This window comes from Eubalaena glacialis, chromosome 14, assembly GCF_028564815.1.
Source record: "Eubalaena glacialis isolate mEubGla1 chromosome 14, mEubGla1.1.hap2.+ XY, whole genome shotgun sequence".
In the NCBI taxonomy this organism is placed as follows: domain Eukaryota; kingdom Metazoa; phylum Chordata; class Mammalia; order Artiodactyla; family Balaenidae; genus Eubalaena; species Eubalaena glacialis.
The window spans coordinates 25,323,482-25,337,890 of NC_083729.1; the positions used below are offsets into that span (position 1 = coordinate 25,323,482).

Here is a 14,409-nt window from a genome sequence, read left to right on the forward strand (position 1 = left end):
GGCCACGAAAAGCTCCATCGCTAGCGCTTCCTGCAGGACACCTGACAGTCACTTGCACCACTTATTGAGCACATGGCCAGAGCCACCTCCTGACTCCTACTGGAACTTTTCCTTGCAGACAACCCAGGGAGCTCCCGAGGCTTCTTTCAGATGGTCCTACCCACAGAATTCATAGCCACCCTGGGCAGAAGACAGCTGGAATCTCATTCTACTGGGGGAACACAGTCAACCCACTTGTAGGAAGATGGCCTACTTGCTGGGGTGGGGTGGAGGGCACATACCCAAAGCACCCAAATGTCCATCCCAACCTCCTCAAATCAGGAAAACAAGGACCAAACCCCAAAGTGCCACAAAAAAAGCAACTGGGTCATTTCTTTGGCAATTAACTCCAGCATATATTTCACAGAGAAAATTCTACAATCCCTTACCCCTTATAAAGACTCCGTGCCCGTGGGAGAGACCGGGGTTCTGCTCTGGAATAACCCTGACTTCTTCCCTGAAAAGAACTAGCACATCTCAGGTAGGGCCTTGACACGTGACACTCAATACATGTCAGAGCTCTCAACTCCTTTTGAGACCAGAAGGAAACAAGAAAACAACTTGGTTACAGCTCAGAAAACAGCTATGCTTAATATGACTGGGGAAAATTAGAAGTCTTGGCACAGAAAGGGAAGAAAGGAAATTGCACATTATAAAAAGGAATGTGTATTTAAAAGTAGAAAATATCATAAATGTGGCTTATTCTTTTTAATATTTATTTATTTATTTTTGGCTGTGTTGGGTCATGCCGGCTTTCTCTAGTTGCGGTGAGCGGTGGCTACTCTTCCTTGCAGTGCGCGGGCTTCTCATTGCGGTGGCTTCTCTTGCTGTGGAGCACAGGCTCTAGGCGTGAGGGCTTCAATAGTTGTGGCACACGGGCTCTAGAGCTCAGGCTCAGTAGTTGTGGTTCATGGGCTCAGCTGCTCTGCGGCATGTGGGATCTTCCCAGAGCAGGGCTCGAACCCATGTCCCCTGCGTTGGCAGGCTGATTCTTAACCACTGAGCCCCCAGGGAAGTCCCCAAATGTGGCTTATCTATGGTTAACAGCAGGTATTTGTTTTTGGTGCTAATAATCTAATTGGCAGTCAATCCAGTGCATCCTTTATTATCAGCTGATACATAATTACTGCTCCATGCTGAGTATTTTCCCGGCACATGATAGCTTTCAACTCCTCAACACAAACAACCAAATAATTGGTGCTATTATGTCGGATACAGGACTATTCCTCTCTGAGGGGTGATATGGAGGGGGGTTACCATTCACTATGGCCTTTGCATTTTCAGCATCTGTTGATTAACTCCTTACCATGCCCTCTTTCATCAGTCTTGAGACATGTCGACAGCACCTTAACATGGTCAAGAATGTGACAGCTTGGAGATTTCCTTTTTCAAAGTTTAACCCTGGGACCAGAAACATCCCCAGTCATCTGACGTGTTCACAAGGGATATCAAACAGTGCCGAAAGCACAATCTATTTCTCTTTGAAAGTTTTGTAAAGTTTTCTCCTTCACTGTTGTTTTAAAATGACTTGTCCTGGAAGAGATAGTTTCTGATATAAAACTATTTCATTCAACAGCTTGTGGTCTCAATAAGATGTGTGTAATTCCAGGAAGCAGAACAAAAGCGGGCTATAAAGGCAGGTTGCTAAGGGGAAACTATATTCAATCATCACTTTCAGGAGGCCAGATTTGGTGTGACTGCGAGGGGAGGAGAAACCTGGGGTGAGCGTGGTGACGTGGGAAGAAGGTGGGCTCTGGAGCCAGACAGATCTGGATTGGAATCCAGTTCCTCTGCTGATGAGCGGCATGACTTTGGGAAAGTCACTTAACTTCCCTAAGCCTTGATGCTCCTCATCTGAAAAATAAAGCTACTAATGCCTATTGTACGGGGCTGTTAGGAAGAACAGATGTCTGACACAGGAAACACCTGGCACTCATAGGGGTTCAGGTTGTTAGTTCTCTGCTTTTTGTCCTGGGTGCAAAAAAAAAAAAAAAAGAATAGAAGGTGGTTTGCTACAAGCCACTAGCTTGTAGCCATATAATTCCACTCACTGTAACTAAGCCTCCACCTCTTAATTATAAACATAGGTAGATTTCAGCCCGGAATCACTATGGAGCCGAATTCCTATTGGCGGTTCCCACTGCCCTGAAGGCTTTCCCGCTGCCTGGCTCTCCTCTAGGATTCCCCTCCCCCAACCAACTTCCTATGATTCAGCAACTAGAGGGTGAACTCTCCGCAGGTATTGTACTTTGGGTGGCTGGTACCTGTACTACACTAGTTATTAAACGTCTCCCTGTATGTAAAAGGGAGTAAGAGTTGGGAAATTGGAAAGACCTATCAAGACCTTTCTCCAGAGACTCTCTTATTCAGAAACAGAAGCCGGTGGCTGTAAAAAGAATGAAAACTTCTATGCTCTGACCCCAAAGAGGTGCTAACACCTGAAGTCAGAAGCCACCCACTCAGTTCATTCTTTTTCTTTTTGAACGTCTTATAGAGGAGGCATATACAAACAGAAAAGAGCAGGCATTCGATGAATTCCCACAATGAACACACCTGAGTTACAAGCACCCAGATCAAGAAACTGACACAGTACCAATGCCCCAAATGCCCCCCTGCTTCCTTCTAGTCACTGATGCCAACCAAGGGTCACCGTGAAATTGACTTCAAACACCATAGATTAGTTTGCTCTGTTCTTGTACATTATGTAAGTGGAATTCCACAGCCTGAGGGCCAAATCTGGCCTGCCACCTGTCTAAGGATACCCTGGCAAAGTACGAATGGAGTTTGCATTTATAAATCTTTGAAAATCACGCCAAAAGAGGAATAATATTTCACAAGATGTGAAAACTATACGAAATTTAAATTTCAGGGTCCATAAATAAAGTTTCATTGGAACACGGCCGTGCTCAATTTCATTTACATATTGTCCTTCACTCCGCAACAGCAGAGTTGGTTACAACAGAAACCATATGACCTAAAAAAAACAAAAATTCTGAGTACATGACCTTTTACAGAAAAAGTCTGCCGACTTCAATTTGAGTGCGAGGCATTCGTTGAAATACGAAATGCGTTTCTTTGGGGTTTATCACTAGGAGTGAAATGGCAGGGTCATAGGTATATACATGCGTTCAGCTTTAGTAGACACTGCCAAGACATTTTCCAAAATATACATTCAGTTTTAAGAGAAAAGCTAAAACCTGGAGCAGAAGCCATAATCTCAGTGTTAAGAGAGGCAGGGAGAATTACAGGGTGTTTACCTGATCCAGAATTAAACAAATGATTAGAAACCATCGGGACTTTTGAGTGGAGAGCGAAAATATCAGAGTTCTCTAGGTTTACATTTCTTTTCATTCTTACTCCATGCACACTCTTTAAAAATATAGTCCCCTTTAATGTTGCCACACTCTGCAGAAACGGACAAGAGTGGAGAAGTCACGCTTCTGCTCAGGATCCCACAATAGAGACTGTGTCATTCAGGCCACATCACAAAAGCACCACCATAAGCCCTCCGGGTAGCTTACCCGAATTGCAGACAAAATACCAGGGAGATATTAGCAACCTCCTACTTTTATGCTGTCATAAGTTTAAGCATATACACGGGCAGCAACTACGTTACCCACACCCAACCTCCAAAGCAGCCACCAAGAGGCTGAACCCTGGGCCTTCAAGGCTAAAGAGCATGACGCAGGCAGGGCACCCTCTGTCTTCGAGCCGGGAGGCTCTCAGGTGATGCTGGCTACCTTCCAAAGACACTTCTCTGGAGTCATTCCCCCATACACCTGCCTCGCATGTCAAATAGGATGTACGTCTTAGGTTCTTTCAAATGACATTTTTCCTCTTAGAGGGGAATTGCTTCTGATTGTTTAAGAACCACATTCATCATGAAAGGGATTCATATCAACGGTTTCTGTCTTAATTGCACAATCCTGTTGACTTCTGAGTTAAGCAGCCTCTTGAATGACAGCAGAGCCTCATTTCCTGCTGTCAAACCCCGCCAGCCAGGGAGAATCAAGGACAGACACAATGCCGACTACAGGACTCAGGGGTGGGAAAGCCTCTCTCCCTCCACTTCTCCCGGGACCATGAGTCTGCCATTCCAGGCCAGCACCTTCCCACAGTAGAAAACAGTGTCCTGTGGAATGTTTCTGCTGGGCCTGCGAGTGAATTAAACTTGGCCTGTCCTGGGAGAAAACCCAAAGTCCTGCTGGCCCTCTGGAGACCGGCTCTACAGTTCCCTTAATCAAACCCTCCGTTCCCTTTTACATGCAGAAAAGCAACACTGGTGTTTTAGCAGAGGTACAGAGTCATTTCTCAGCAAGAGCATAAGCTTTTTGTCCATATGAAAATATATACATAACACATACATATATAAAATAGATGTCATTTCCCCTGGAAAAGGAAGCTAGCCAGACGTTGAGTGCAGCCATGATACAAACAGTACGTGCTTTAGTCAGATGAGTGAGTTCAAGGCCACTTACGGTTGGGCGAGCTTGCCAGTCTCCTCCCTCTTATAATCTCAGCTTCATCATACTTCAGAAAACGAGGATAATAATAACACCCACCTCAAGGGGTTGCAGGAAGGATCAAACGAGGCATTTGTGAATAAAAACGCTTTGTAAACTGTAAAACATCACACAAAGAGGTGGAGGGAGGAAGCTACCTCTTATCTTCCAGTTCCTGATTCACCTTTAATTAGTCAGGTCTTTGAGCCAGTGCCTCTGCAGGTAAAGACCACCAGCCCACCATAATAAGGACCTCGGTCGATTCAGCACTCAGCTGGCAGCTATCAACTGCCTGTCTATTAACAGCCAATTAGCTGGGTGGCTTAATTAATCCATGGACCACGTGGTCTGATCTCCCCAAGATCCTGGAAAACAAGCCTGAAACAGATAATCCATGGATGACATGGTCCGATCTCCCCAAGATCCTAGAAAACAATGAGCCCGAAACACGGGCGCCAGCTAATTTCTCAATGACCATCAAGGAGTTTGGCGTCCATTATGCCTGTGCGTTGCAGCTGTGAGTGATGGGAGCATAAATATTGATTGGCTCAGTCTCTCTGTGGCTGGGGGGGTGGGGAATTAACGATTAGAGTGTTCTCAGAGGAACAACAGGAGCTACATAAATCCTCAGCCTGGACCATTAGGGGAAAAAAATCCTAATTTCCAAACCTTAGTGAGGACAGAGGAAAGGGACCGATGGCCTCTTGGGAGACAGCTTGTCAAGATGGGGCGGTCCTACCTGCTCTGTAGATGTTACCCACGCTTTCCTGGCTGGGAATGAGATGCAAATTGGGTTTAAACAACGGGATCATTAGAAAAGAGGCAGCTGGTGGTGGTTCTCTTCGTCTGGGCACTCAGATCCCGTGGCAGGAACATGTGCGTGTGCTGCTCGCCCTGCATTTCCTTGAAAGATCTCTGTAGTGCTCACAGTTAAGAAGACAAGTGACATGAGGAGAATTTAATTATTTTTTTCAAATGCCTAATCTTGTCTCCAGGAAATGGTATGCAGAAGAGACTTTGTACTTGAAATTGGCATTGTCCGGGAGATAGTGGTCTGATGGCTCCTTAATTCCTGCCATGAGGGCTCATGCTGATATAAGAGCATCCGAGCAGAATGGCTCAGGATGGCCCAGAGCGGCTACTTCCCTCCTTCGGAAAGAACGGCCTTTGTGTCCAGAGCAGCAGCGAGACAGGCTGCTCCTGACCTTGGTCAGTGCCTGCAAGGAAGTACTGGGCTCCTGCACCTCCAGACTTCTTCCCGGGGCTCCTGACCAAGTGCCCTGTGCCTCTCTGCTCTGGGGCCCCCTCGCTTTCCAGGAGATGTGAGTAAGAGGAGGAGGAAGAATGATGAAGGGAGGAGGGAAGCGATGGAAAGAAAAGCAGGAGGAAAGAGGACTCCCTGAGTGGCACATACATTCCTCCCTTCACAGAGATAGATCTCTTCCTCGCTCTCCCCATTAGCTTCCTAGTGTTCATTAGGTCCTGTGATGACAGCAGCTGCTGCCAAATGCAAAGGCTGCTGCCCCAGAAGGTCATCTCAGGCCATCTATTCTGAAATACCAAAATACCAGAGCCAGCAAATTTCAGGAGCTTCTGCAGAATTCCCCAGGGTGCCAGTGTACATGTGTGTGCATGCGCGTTCTTCAGTATCCCAGAGGGGTTCTTTCTTAATCAGTTCAACATCTGAGGACTCGCAAACTGATTTATCTTTTGGTTAATCTAACCTTTCTGGTAAAATAATTAAAAGATAAGTAATAGACACAGAGTATCTGTGGTATAATTATTTAAAGCCACGAGGTCTCACTTCAGAATTATTCACAATTAACCCAAAATGACTCAGACTGCTGGCAGGGCAAGTGGGAGACAGGCAGTGCTGTAACATGCTGCTCCCATTTCACAGTTGAGGAGACTGAGCCCGGAAGAGACTATCTGAGTTATCCCCAGCACTGCCAATGGCAGAAAGAGAAACCCGGGTTGCCACGTATATAAGAAAAACCAGAAGGTGAAATCACACTTGATTATGACGTCATGGGAGCCGCCAGGAGAGGGCTGGGCTCTCCATCTTTCGACCCTGGTGAACAGTGTGAGTCTCTGAGGTCCAGACAAGGAGGAAGGCTGACCACCCAGCTCAGGGTCACTGCGGGCAAGTGGAAGAGGCAGCAGCAAGCTGTAGAGGGCACTGGGCATGTCAGACTCACTTCCCAAACAGATGGTGGGTGCATAATGCTGGTCTCGGGTAGCACGTGCAAAAGTCATGACAGGGTTCACAGACGCCCCCAGAGAGAGGAGCTGGGGATTTGTCCCTACTTTCTCATTCAGATTCTTCTCCAAAAAAATGCATCGGGGACTTTGAAATGCTCTGGAAGAGTGACAAAACTAAAAACGTTAGAAATTAAACAAGGGCACAGAAACACATTTCTTCAACTTCAAAATGTGTTCCTGGGTGCCTGATAATGCATAAGACTGTTTTGGAAATTTGGGATGGGAGAGGTGTGGGAAAGGATGCAGGCAAAGGCGGCAGACGAGATGGCATGTGAACCTGTCCCTGTAAAAATCCCGGGCCTTAGGCATCAGCCAACGGCAGCCTCATTCTGTCCCTGTTCAGTTAATAAATGACCTCTGATGACTGGAAATTAACACTTTTAAATGATACAAACAGATGAGCAACCTTGGAAAAGGGTAGTCTCTAGACAGGCTGGGTGAAGCTTGTGACAAGGACATTAATTTCTCTTTCTTTTCTGGTTTTGGCCCTTTGTCTTCCCTGATTTGAGCAGATATCATTCTGTGCCTCTAGAAAATTTTGAGACAGGGATTCCTGGTCTTTGCTTCCAAAAATATCAGGCCACTTGGGGGAACAAGGGTTTAGGAGGAGAGAGAGAGAAAGAGAGAGAGAGACAGACAGAGAGAGAGCAAGAGGGAGAGCTCCCCAGACTGACTCAAAGAGGTTCCCTTCGAATAGATCTGTGGGTCCCTGGGACAGGGCCTGGGGGAGAATGCCAGCTGGGAAAGCAAGCAGGGACAAGGGTGCAACCCAGGGCAGGCCAAAAATGACCCAAGGAGGAGAAATTCCCATCAGCCTGATGGGACTGAACAGGGCAAGAGAGGAAGTACAGGGGAGCTCAGGGTTTTGGGGTTGGTTTGTTTTTCTAAGCTTGTTGATATCTAGAAAGCAAAAGCATGCTATTTCTTGAATACCTGAGGCTCCAACCTTCTAGTCTCATATTTCCCAGCTTCTCACAGCAGCCACATCTGGCCCACAAGGCAACACCATCCCCGCCACCTTCTCCAGGAACTGCCTTAGACGGGAAAACAGCACAGCGTCCAGCGCAGGCACCAGCACACACAGAAATGAATGTTCATGAAGGATGAACATTCATCTGATAATGAGTTATTTCTGGTCATGCCAGAGTCAAAATTCCCTGGACAGTCTAAAATACACCCACTGAGCGTCAGCAGATTATTAGGGCCTCTCTCTAAGATTGATGAATTTTTTTTAGTGGGAGAAATTACCTAATAAGTGGGGAATACAATAACAGTGTCATATACATAAGGTATTTGCAATATACAAATATTACAGAAAACAGGCTCTTTTCTAATAGTTTTTGCTATATTTCTAGTACAGCACAAATACATTTACATGGGCCTGAGGCACTTTATTCAAAGCCTTTACATTTCCAATACCTTCCTCCAAAAGCACCCTCAGGCCTCAAATTCTTCTGCTTTTACTAAGCCCTAAGCTCCTGGACTAAATTTAGTTTCTTGGAAATAAGAGACAAATTTGCTGGTTTTTTTTTTTTTTTTTAAATTCTGCCAGTTATTGTATAATTCTCCAAGAAGCAAACAAAGGATAGGGGAGAGAAAAAATGGAAACATTTTTCAGGTCCTTTTTTTTAGTGGTACAGTATTTATTGCTAAAATACAGTTTAAATTAAGGCATCAAGCTTGTTACAGGATTTTCAATTAGGAATTAGAGCTTTGCTGAATTTGGGGGTGGGAAACCCCATAAAAAATCAAATCAACATTGAAAAGTCAAACTTAAATCTTTATTTGAGCTATTAATAGAAACAGCCCTTCTTGAAACTAAGGGAAAAAATCCAATTAATTTTCTTAAACCTGGAGTGCAGCTTGGCTTCTCCATATCGCTTGGATTGTGACAAAGCATAGATTTTATTTTATTATCAGGCTCACTTTGGAGATCCCATTGCCAGGTGAATGAGGATGTTCCCTAACACTGAGGAAAGGGGAATAAGGGTCTAGTCCCCAGTGAAGGCAATTGGCTGCATGGAATCTACAAGTTGGGAAGTCCCCAGCCCAGGAGCCCTCGCCATAGCCCTCTCTAGTCCAATCCCTCCACCATTTCAACTTCTCTAAATATTTTTAAGGGAAGGGAGCCCAGTGCTCTTGCTTTAGAAAATAAACTGACCCCCTCCACCACACTGGGAAGAGCCCTAGGCAGAGTCCCCCTGGCTTCAGACATGTCCAAGGCAAGAGCTCTCCCCATGACTGTGCATGAGCATTGTCTAGGAAAACCTAGGATACTGAACTCACTCAAAAACCAAAAATTTTTCCCTACAATAGACAAATGTCCCTGGATAATTCCTACTGTTGAGGAAACAATCTCCGCCCTGGCAAATGATTCCTAAACCAACGGTGCTGCAACCGCCTGCAACCATTTGAGGCAACCCCCCAGTGATGCTGCAACCTTCCATCAGACCCACCCCACCAGGGTGCTCTCTATCCAGCCAGAGGAGCCTCCTCTGCCCCATATGACCTCCTCCGAGGGCAGAGCAGGATTCCCTCTGAAATGGTTTCCCCACAAATTACACCAACCTCCCTGGAGCTCTCCAAAGGCCAGCACCTAGGGATGAAAGTACTTGGAAAGTAGGTGGGCATCGTGCAGCTATTAACATCCCTAACCTCACCCCATCACCCACTAGCGCAGACCCAGGCATCCATGTGGCTTGATGGCATGGAAGCAGCACTTGCGTGAGCAGTTGCCAGAATAATCCCATTCCATTCTTGTCCTGATGCTGCCACTTAATAATAGCCTTGTTATCTTGGGCCAATTGTTTAACCTCATTACTCAATCTCATCTGCATAAAAGTATGATCTGCCTTATTGTTTGTGGTCATTGTGAAGCTTAAATGAGCTAATATATGTGAAATGGAGTGTGTGAATTTGTAAAGCACGATACAAATGCTAGCTATTATTTCACATGAATGCGCATGCTCACACAGGCTTGGTCCATGAGGAACTCAAGAGGAATGAAATCATTCGGCCATATTTACATGGGGTCCACCGAACTACAAAAAAACCCAAGAGACTTGGTATTCTTCATCTAGCTCCCAAATACCACCCATCAATAGGCTGCCTCAGACTCACATGGAGCCCTTGTACAAATATTGATTCTAGGACCTTCTACCAAACCCACAGAATCATAATCTCTGCAATAAACACAAAAACGTGTAAATTAAATGAGCTCTCCAGGTGGTTCTGATATGGAATCAGGTTTGGAAACCCACCACACTCCTTGGGACCTGACATGCAAATTTCCTGAGTAGATCAGTCATGGGAATACAACTGTTCTAGTGCTAAGAAGGACCTCTCTTTGTCTCTCCATCCCGCCCCTCAGGTACATATACACTAAGATACAGAGGGCTGCTCATCCACCAGACACAAAATACACCCACGAATACACACAACACATATATGTAGACACAAAAAGGCATAATACAGGTGAAAAACAGGAAGAAGAAACCTACTAACAAAAAAGGGTGACCAATAATAAGAATTATCAAGATTTTTAAAGTCTAGAGAATTCATGGTTATAAAGGATACAGAAAATGAGGGAAAAGGAAGATACTAAGACAAAGAGCAAGTGACTGCACAGCACTATGTCTGGACTTCTGACATTAGACCACTGCCCCCATCCCATGCCGCTACTCATTTGTTTGTAATTTTGCCTCAACCGGGAACTTGTGAGAGCCGCCCCCGCCAAACAGCAGGGGCACAGTGTACTTATCACAGCCGCCCCCAAACCTAGCACAGAGCCTGGCCTGTGGCTGCATTCGATCAATGTGTGCTCAGCGCTCGCCAGGATGAGAAGAGGCAGGAAAAGAAGACAGACAAAGTGCACAAAGAAGGAAACAGATCTCTTGTCCCAGCTCCCTGGTGTAGACTAGAATAAGCAAGCTTAAGGTAATGAGGTTCAACGCAAAACAGAGAGAGTTCATGCCCCCACAGACATCATTAACCTCACAAGGAGCAGAACCACCCAGGGAAAAAGACGAAAAGCTCTCCAGATCTATGAGCTCTCCAGATCTCACTCACCTCAGACCTCTCTAGGTCTGAGGTGAGTGAGAAAATTGACCCAGTGTGATGAAGGCTGTTTGAAATCATCAGTCTGACCTCATCACTCCACTGCTTAGTACACCTCCAAGGTCCCCTGGTACCCACAAGGTCCTACCCAACAGGACCGTTACACATCTTCCCAACCTCATCCCTGCCATTGGCCACATGCTTTGACGCCAAACTCACCCAGCGTGCTGTGTAATTCCTCTCAGCCTGTTTGGTGCAATTAACCGCTACCTGGAATGCCCTCCCTACCTGCTGGCAAACCTACTGTTCATCCTTCTCAACTCAGTTTCCTTATGTCCTCCTCCTCCTCCAGGAAGTCCCCAGGCTCCCATGACGCCCAGCGCACTGAGCCATTGTAGCCCTCAGCACACTGCATGGTCCTGGTCTATTCCTGAGCAGATCCCCCTACTGCAGAGAACAAGTTCTGCATCTCTGTACCCACAGTACCTAGCACACTGCCTGGCACATGGCAGATCATCAATAAATGATTGTGGAATTCAATCGAGCATTGGCAAGATTCCAAAACATAAGTGACCAGAGACTTAGTTAAAAGGCAATCTCAAAGGCAACTTGATATAGTGGAAAGATCCTGAATATCGGAGGTCTGAGTTCAAATCAGTAGTGTCCTAAGGCAAGGTACTTAAAGACTGAACCGGTTTCCTAATCTATGGAATAAGGAGAATCCTACCCAACTCATACAACTACTTATGAAGAAGCACCCACTATGTACCTGGCACCTAGTAGGTGCTCTGCACTGTACTTACTGGGAGCCTCCCCTCTCTCTCCCTTCCCCCATTATTTTCTGTCTCCTGCTTGGGACCGTAAATCTTCTCCAAGGGCTTTTTTGCGGTCGCTGGAGGACCTCTCTGGACCCAGTTCATAAACGTTTCCTGGCTGGTCAGGAAACCCCCTGAGGCCTCCTTTTTCTGTGTCCTACAGCCAGGTCTGTGGAAGAGGAGACCGAGGAATAGGGGCTCTGAATAAAAGTAAGACTGAACCTTGCAGCTCCGCTCATATGAACCGACTGGGCAGGAGTTGGAAAAGCCACTTGGATTCTCATTTCCCCAACTCCCCACCAATACTAAGGCGTCTGTTTTTACGGGCTCTTTAGTGATGTTCAGGGCACATTCAATTCAACTTCCAATGCAGCTGGAGGGATCGAGGACAATTACACAGCAGGGGTGGCGAAAGGCCGGGTGGGCCCCGGCAGCAACCGCCCGGGAGGCTGCAGGGCGCTCTCCCGCGCCGCACAGGCGCGCGCGGCGCACCCTCGGTCTCCGGCCTCCCCCGGTCGGGCCTGGCAGCTGAGGGAAGGAAGGAGATCAGCGCGGCCGCCCGATTTCTCGCGGGCGCCAGCACCTGCCGGCCCTGCCACCCGACCCCACCACCGGCGACCCTCTCGCGGCGTCCACGGACGGCTACCCCCTGGGCTGCTCGACCGTAGTGCCCCCGCCGCCCAGGGACCCCGGCGCGCTGCCCAAGTTGAGAGCCCCGCTCTGCCCGCCAGCGCGCCCACCATCCACACCCACTCCCACTCCCACTTACACACAGAGCGGGGCCGGGGATGCCCCCTGAGCTTTTTGAAATCCAGAAACATCACACCGTAGCCGCATCCGGCGCCCGGTTACCTGCTCGCAGCACCCAGACCCCCGCCCTGGCTTCCCGGGAGCCCGCAAACCCGGCGCGCGAGCTGCGCGCCCTCCTGCCCACCACTGCCCCGCGCCCGGCGCGCCGCCAAACCGGTACCTTGGGGGTCTGCACTTCAGGTCCCGCCGGCACCTCCAACTTCTTCTTGGTTACCCAGAAGAACAGCAGCACGGTGATCCAGAGAACCCCGAAGATCGGCAGCACCAGGCGGCGAGTCAGACGCCGCATGGTCCCTCTTGCCTACTCCTCTCGGCGGCGCTGCGCCCGTGGGGCACCCCCTGGCGGTCAGGGTCGGCGGGGCAGGAGTCCCCAGAGCGCCCTGCTCCCGGGAGCGCTAGCACCGGGATCCGGGTGGAGGGCCGGTGGGATCCTGCCAGGCGCCCCGTCCGCTTGGGAGAGAAGAGAGCAGGGGTGGTGGGCACACGGTGCCCTGAGGCGCGGCAGGGAAGGGCCGAGGGGCAGCCAAGCTGGACGCCCGCTCCAGCCGGAGAAGCGCGGTGGCCGCCGAGATGCTTCCCGCGCCGCCGCCGTTGCCGCCGCCTCGGCAGCCGCCGCGAGGGAAACTGACTCGAGCTGTGGGGAGGGAGGAATCCGAGGCTGTGCCCGGCACCCCGGGAGGAACACGACGGGGGAGGGAAGGGAGGGAGCGAAGGGGGAGGGAGGGCCGACAGACAGACCGACTCCGAGGGAGCCCGGGCAGGAGCGAACGGCGCTCTGAGAGGGGGCGCTACCGCCGCCCGCCCACCGAGGCTCCGGGTGCTGTTCCGGGGTCGCCCGCGGCGACCCCTGGGCGCAGCTCCCGGGCCGTACCGGGATGGGGCGGGGCGGGAAAGGTGCGTCCGCGAGACCCGCCACCCCCAGCTGCGAGCTGGGATCCAAGGGCCAGCCGGCGCCAGGAGGAGCTGTGCTTGGGAGGACTTTCCGGCTCACCGCGGGGGTCTGCACGTGGCGCTCACAGCCCGGTCCCGCCCTTTGCGCACCCGCCCTATGGGAGCTGACGCCGAGACGTTGGGCCGCTGGCGGGGCTACTGCCCCACCCGCAAGCCACGCTCCTGGCGGTGCAGGGCCAAGGCAGAGTTCAGCCACTTCCCCAGGGTGTTTCTCTGCCTGCCTGCAGGTGCCTGGCAACTTTTTCTGCTTAATGGAACGCTGAGTTGGTCTAAATTTAACTTTAAAGAAATCCTTTTAACAACTAAGGTGTAATTATCTCCCTTAAGGGTTTTCTCTCCCTATAAGGACCAGGGCTCTGTGCTTGCAGAAAGGGGGTGGGGGATGGAGTCCAAAGCTGGGTCAACCACGTGGGGTTCCTGGAAAGTGGTTTGGGGGCAGGGGGGTACTGAGCACAGAGGGTTATCTTTCAAAAACCCCTTTCCCCAAATGCCTTCTGGAAGTGCATCCTCCTTCCTCTTGAAGATTAAAACTACTTGAGTCCAGAGGCAGAGCAAAGTCTGAATTGGATTCCCATGTGGGTCTCAGCTAGGCTGGAATGATGGTGATATCACTGGACTAGGGGTTCCTGGCCCGGGTCAGCCACACTAGCTGTGTGAATCTTGGGGAAGTCCTTTACCTTCCCCAAGCCTTAGATTCCTCATCTGTAAAATGGGGACGATACTACCTCCTCTGACAAGTGAATGAATAGTTGTGAAAGCTAAATGCAAGGTGCTGGTGTTACCTGATCATCTAATCCCTCAAAGAGAGAAAGAAAGAAACCTTGCTCTCCCTGGGGAACAGTGCCATATTATGTCTGTTGCCTGAGTTGGAGGGATGCTTATCTCATCAAGTTGCCTGGGGAGGTGAAAGTGATGCATCTACTACTGTAGCCATCATCCTCCCTGCCTCTCCCTACAGAGCTCAGCACGGGGAG

At 49.2% G+C, this 14,409-nt stretch overlaps 1 protein-coding gene across 1 annotated transcript in view; it reads right to left on the reverse strand.

Annotated features, from left to right (window-relative positions):
• Window positions 1-12,773, reverse strand: part of GALNT14 (polypeptide N-acetylgalactosaminyltransferase 14) — a 215,447-nt gene extending 202,674 nt beyond the window's left edge. Inside the window, exon 1 of the mRNA XM_061210706.1 lies at window positions 12,645-12,773. Within this exon, the coding sequence (XP_061066689.1) occupies window positions 12,645-12,773 (129 nt within the window). The remainder of the gene's footprint in view (window positions 1-12,644) is intronic.
• Window positions 12,774-14,409: the final 1,636 nt, after the last annotated feature.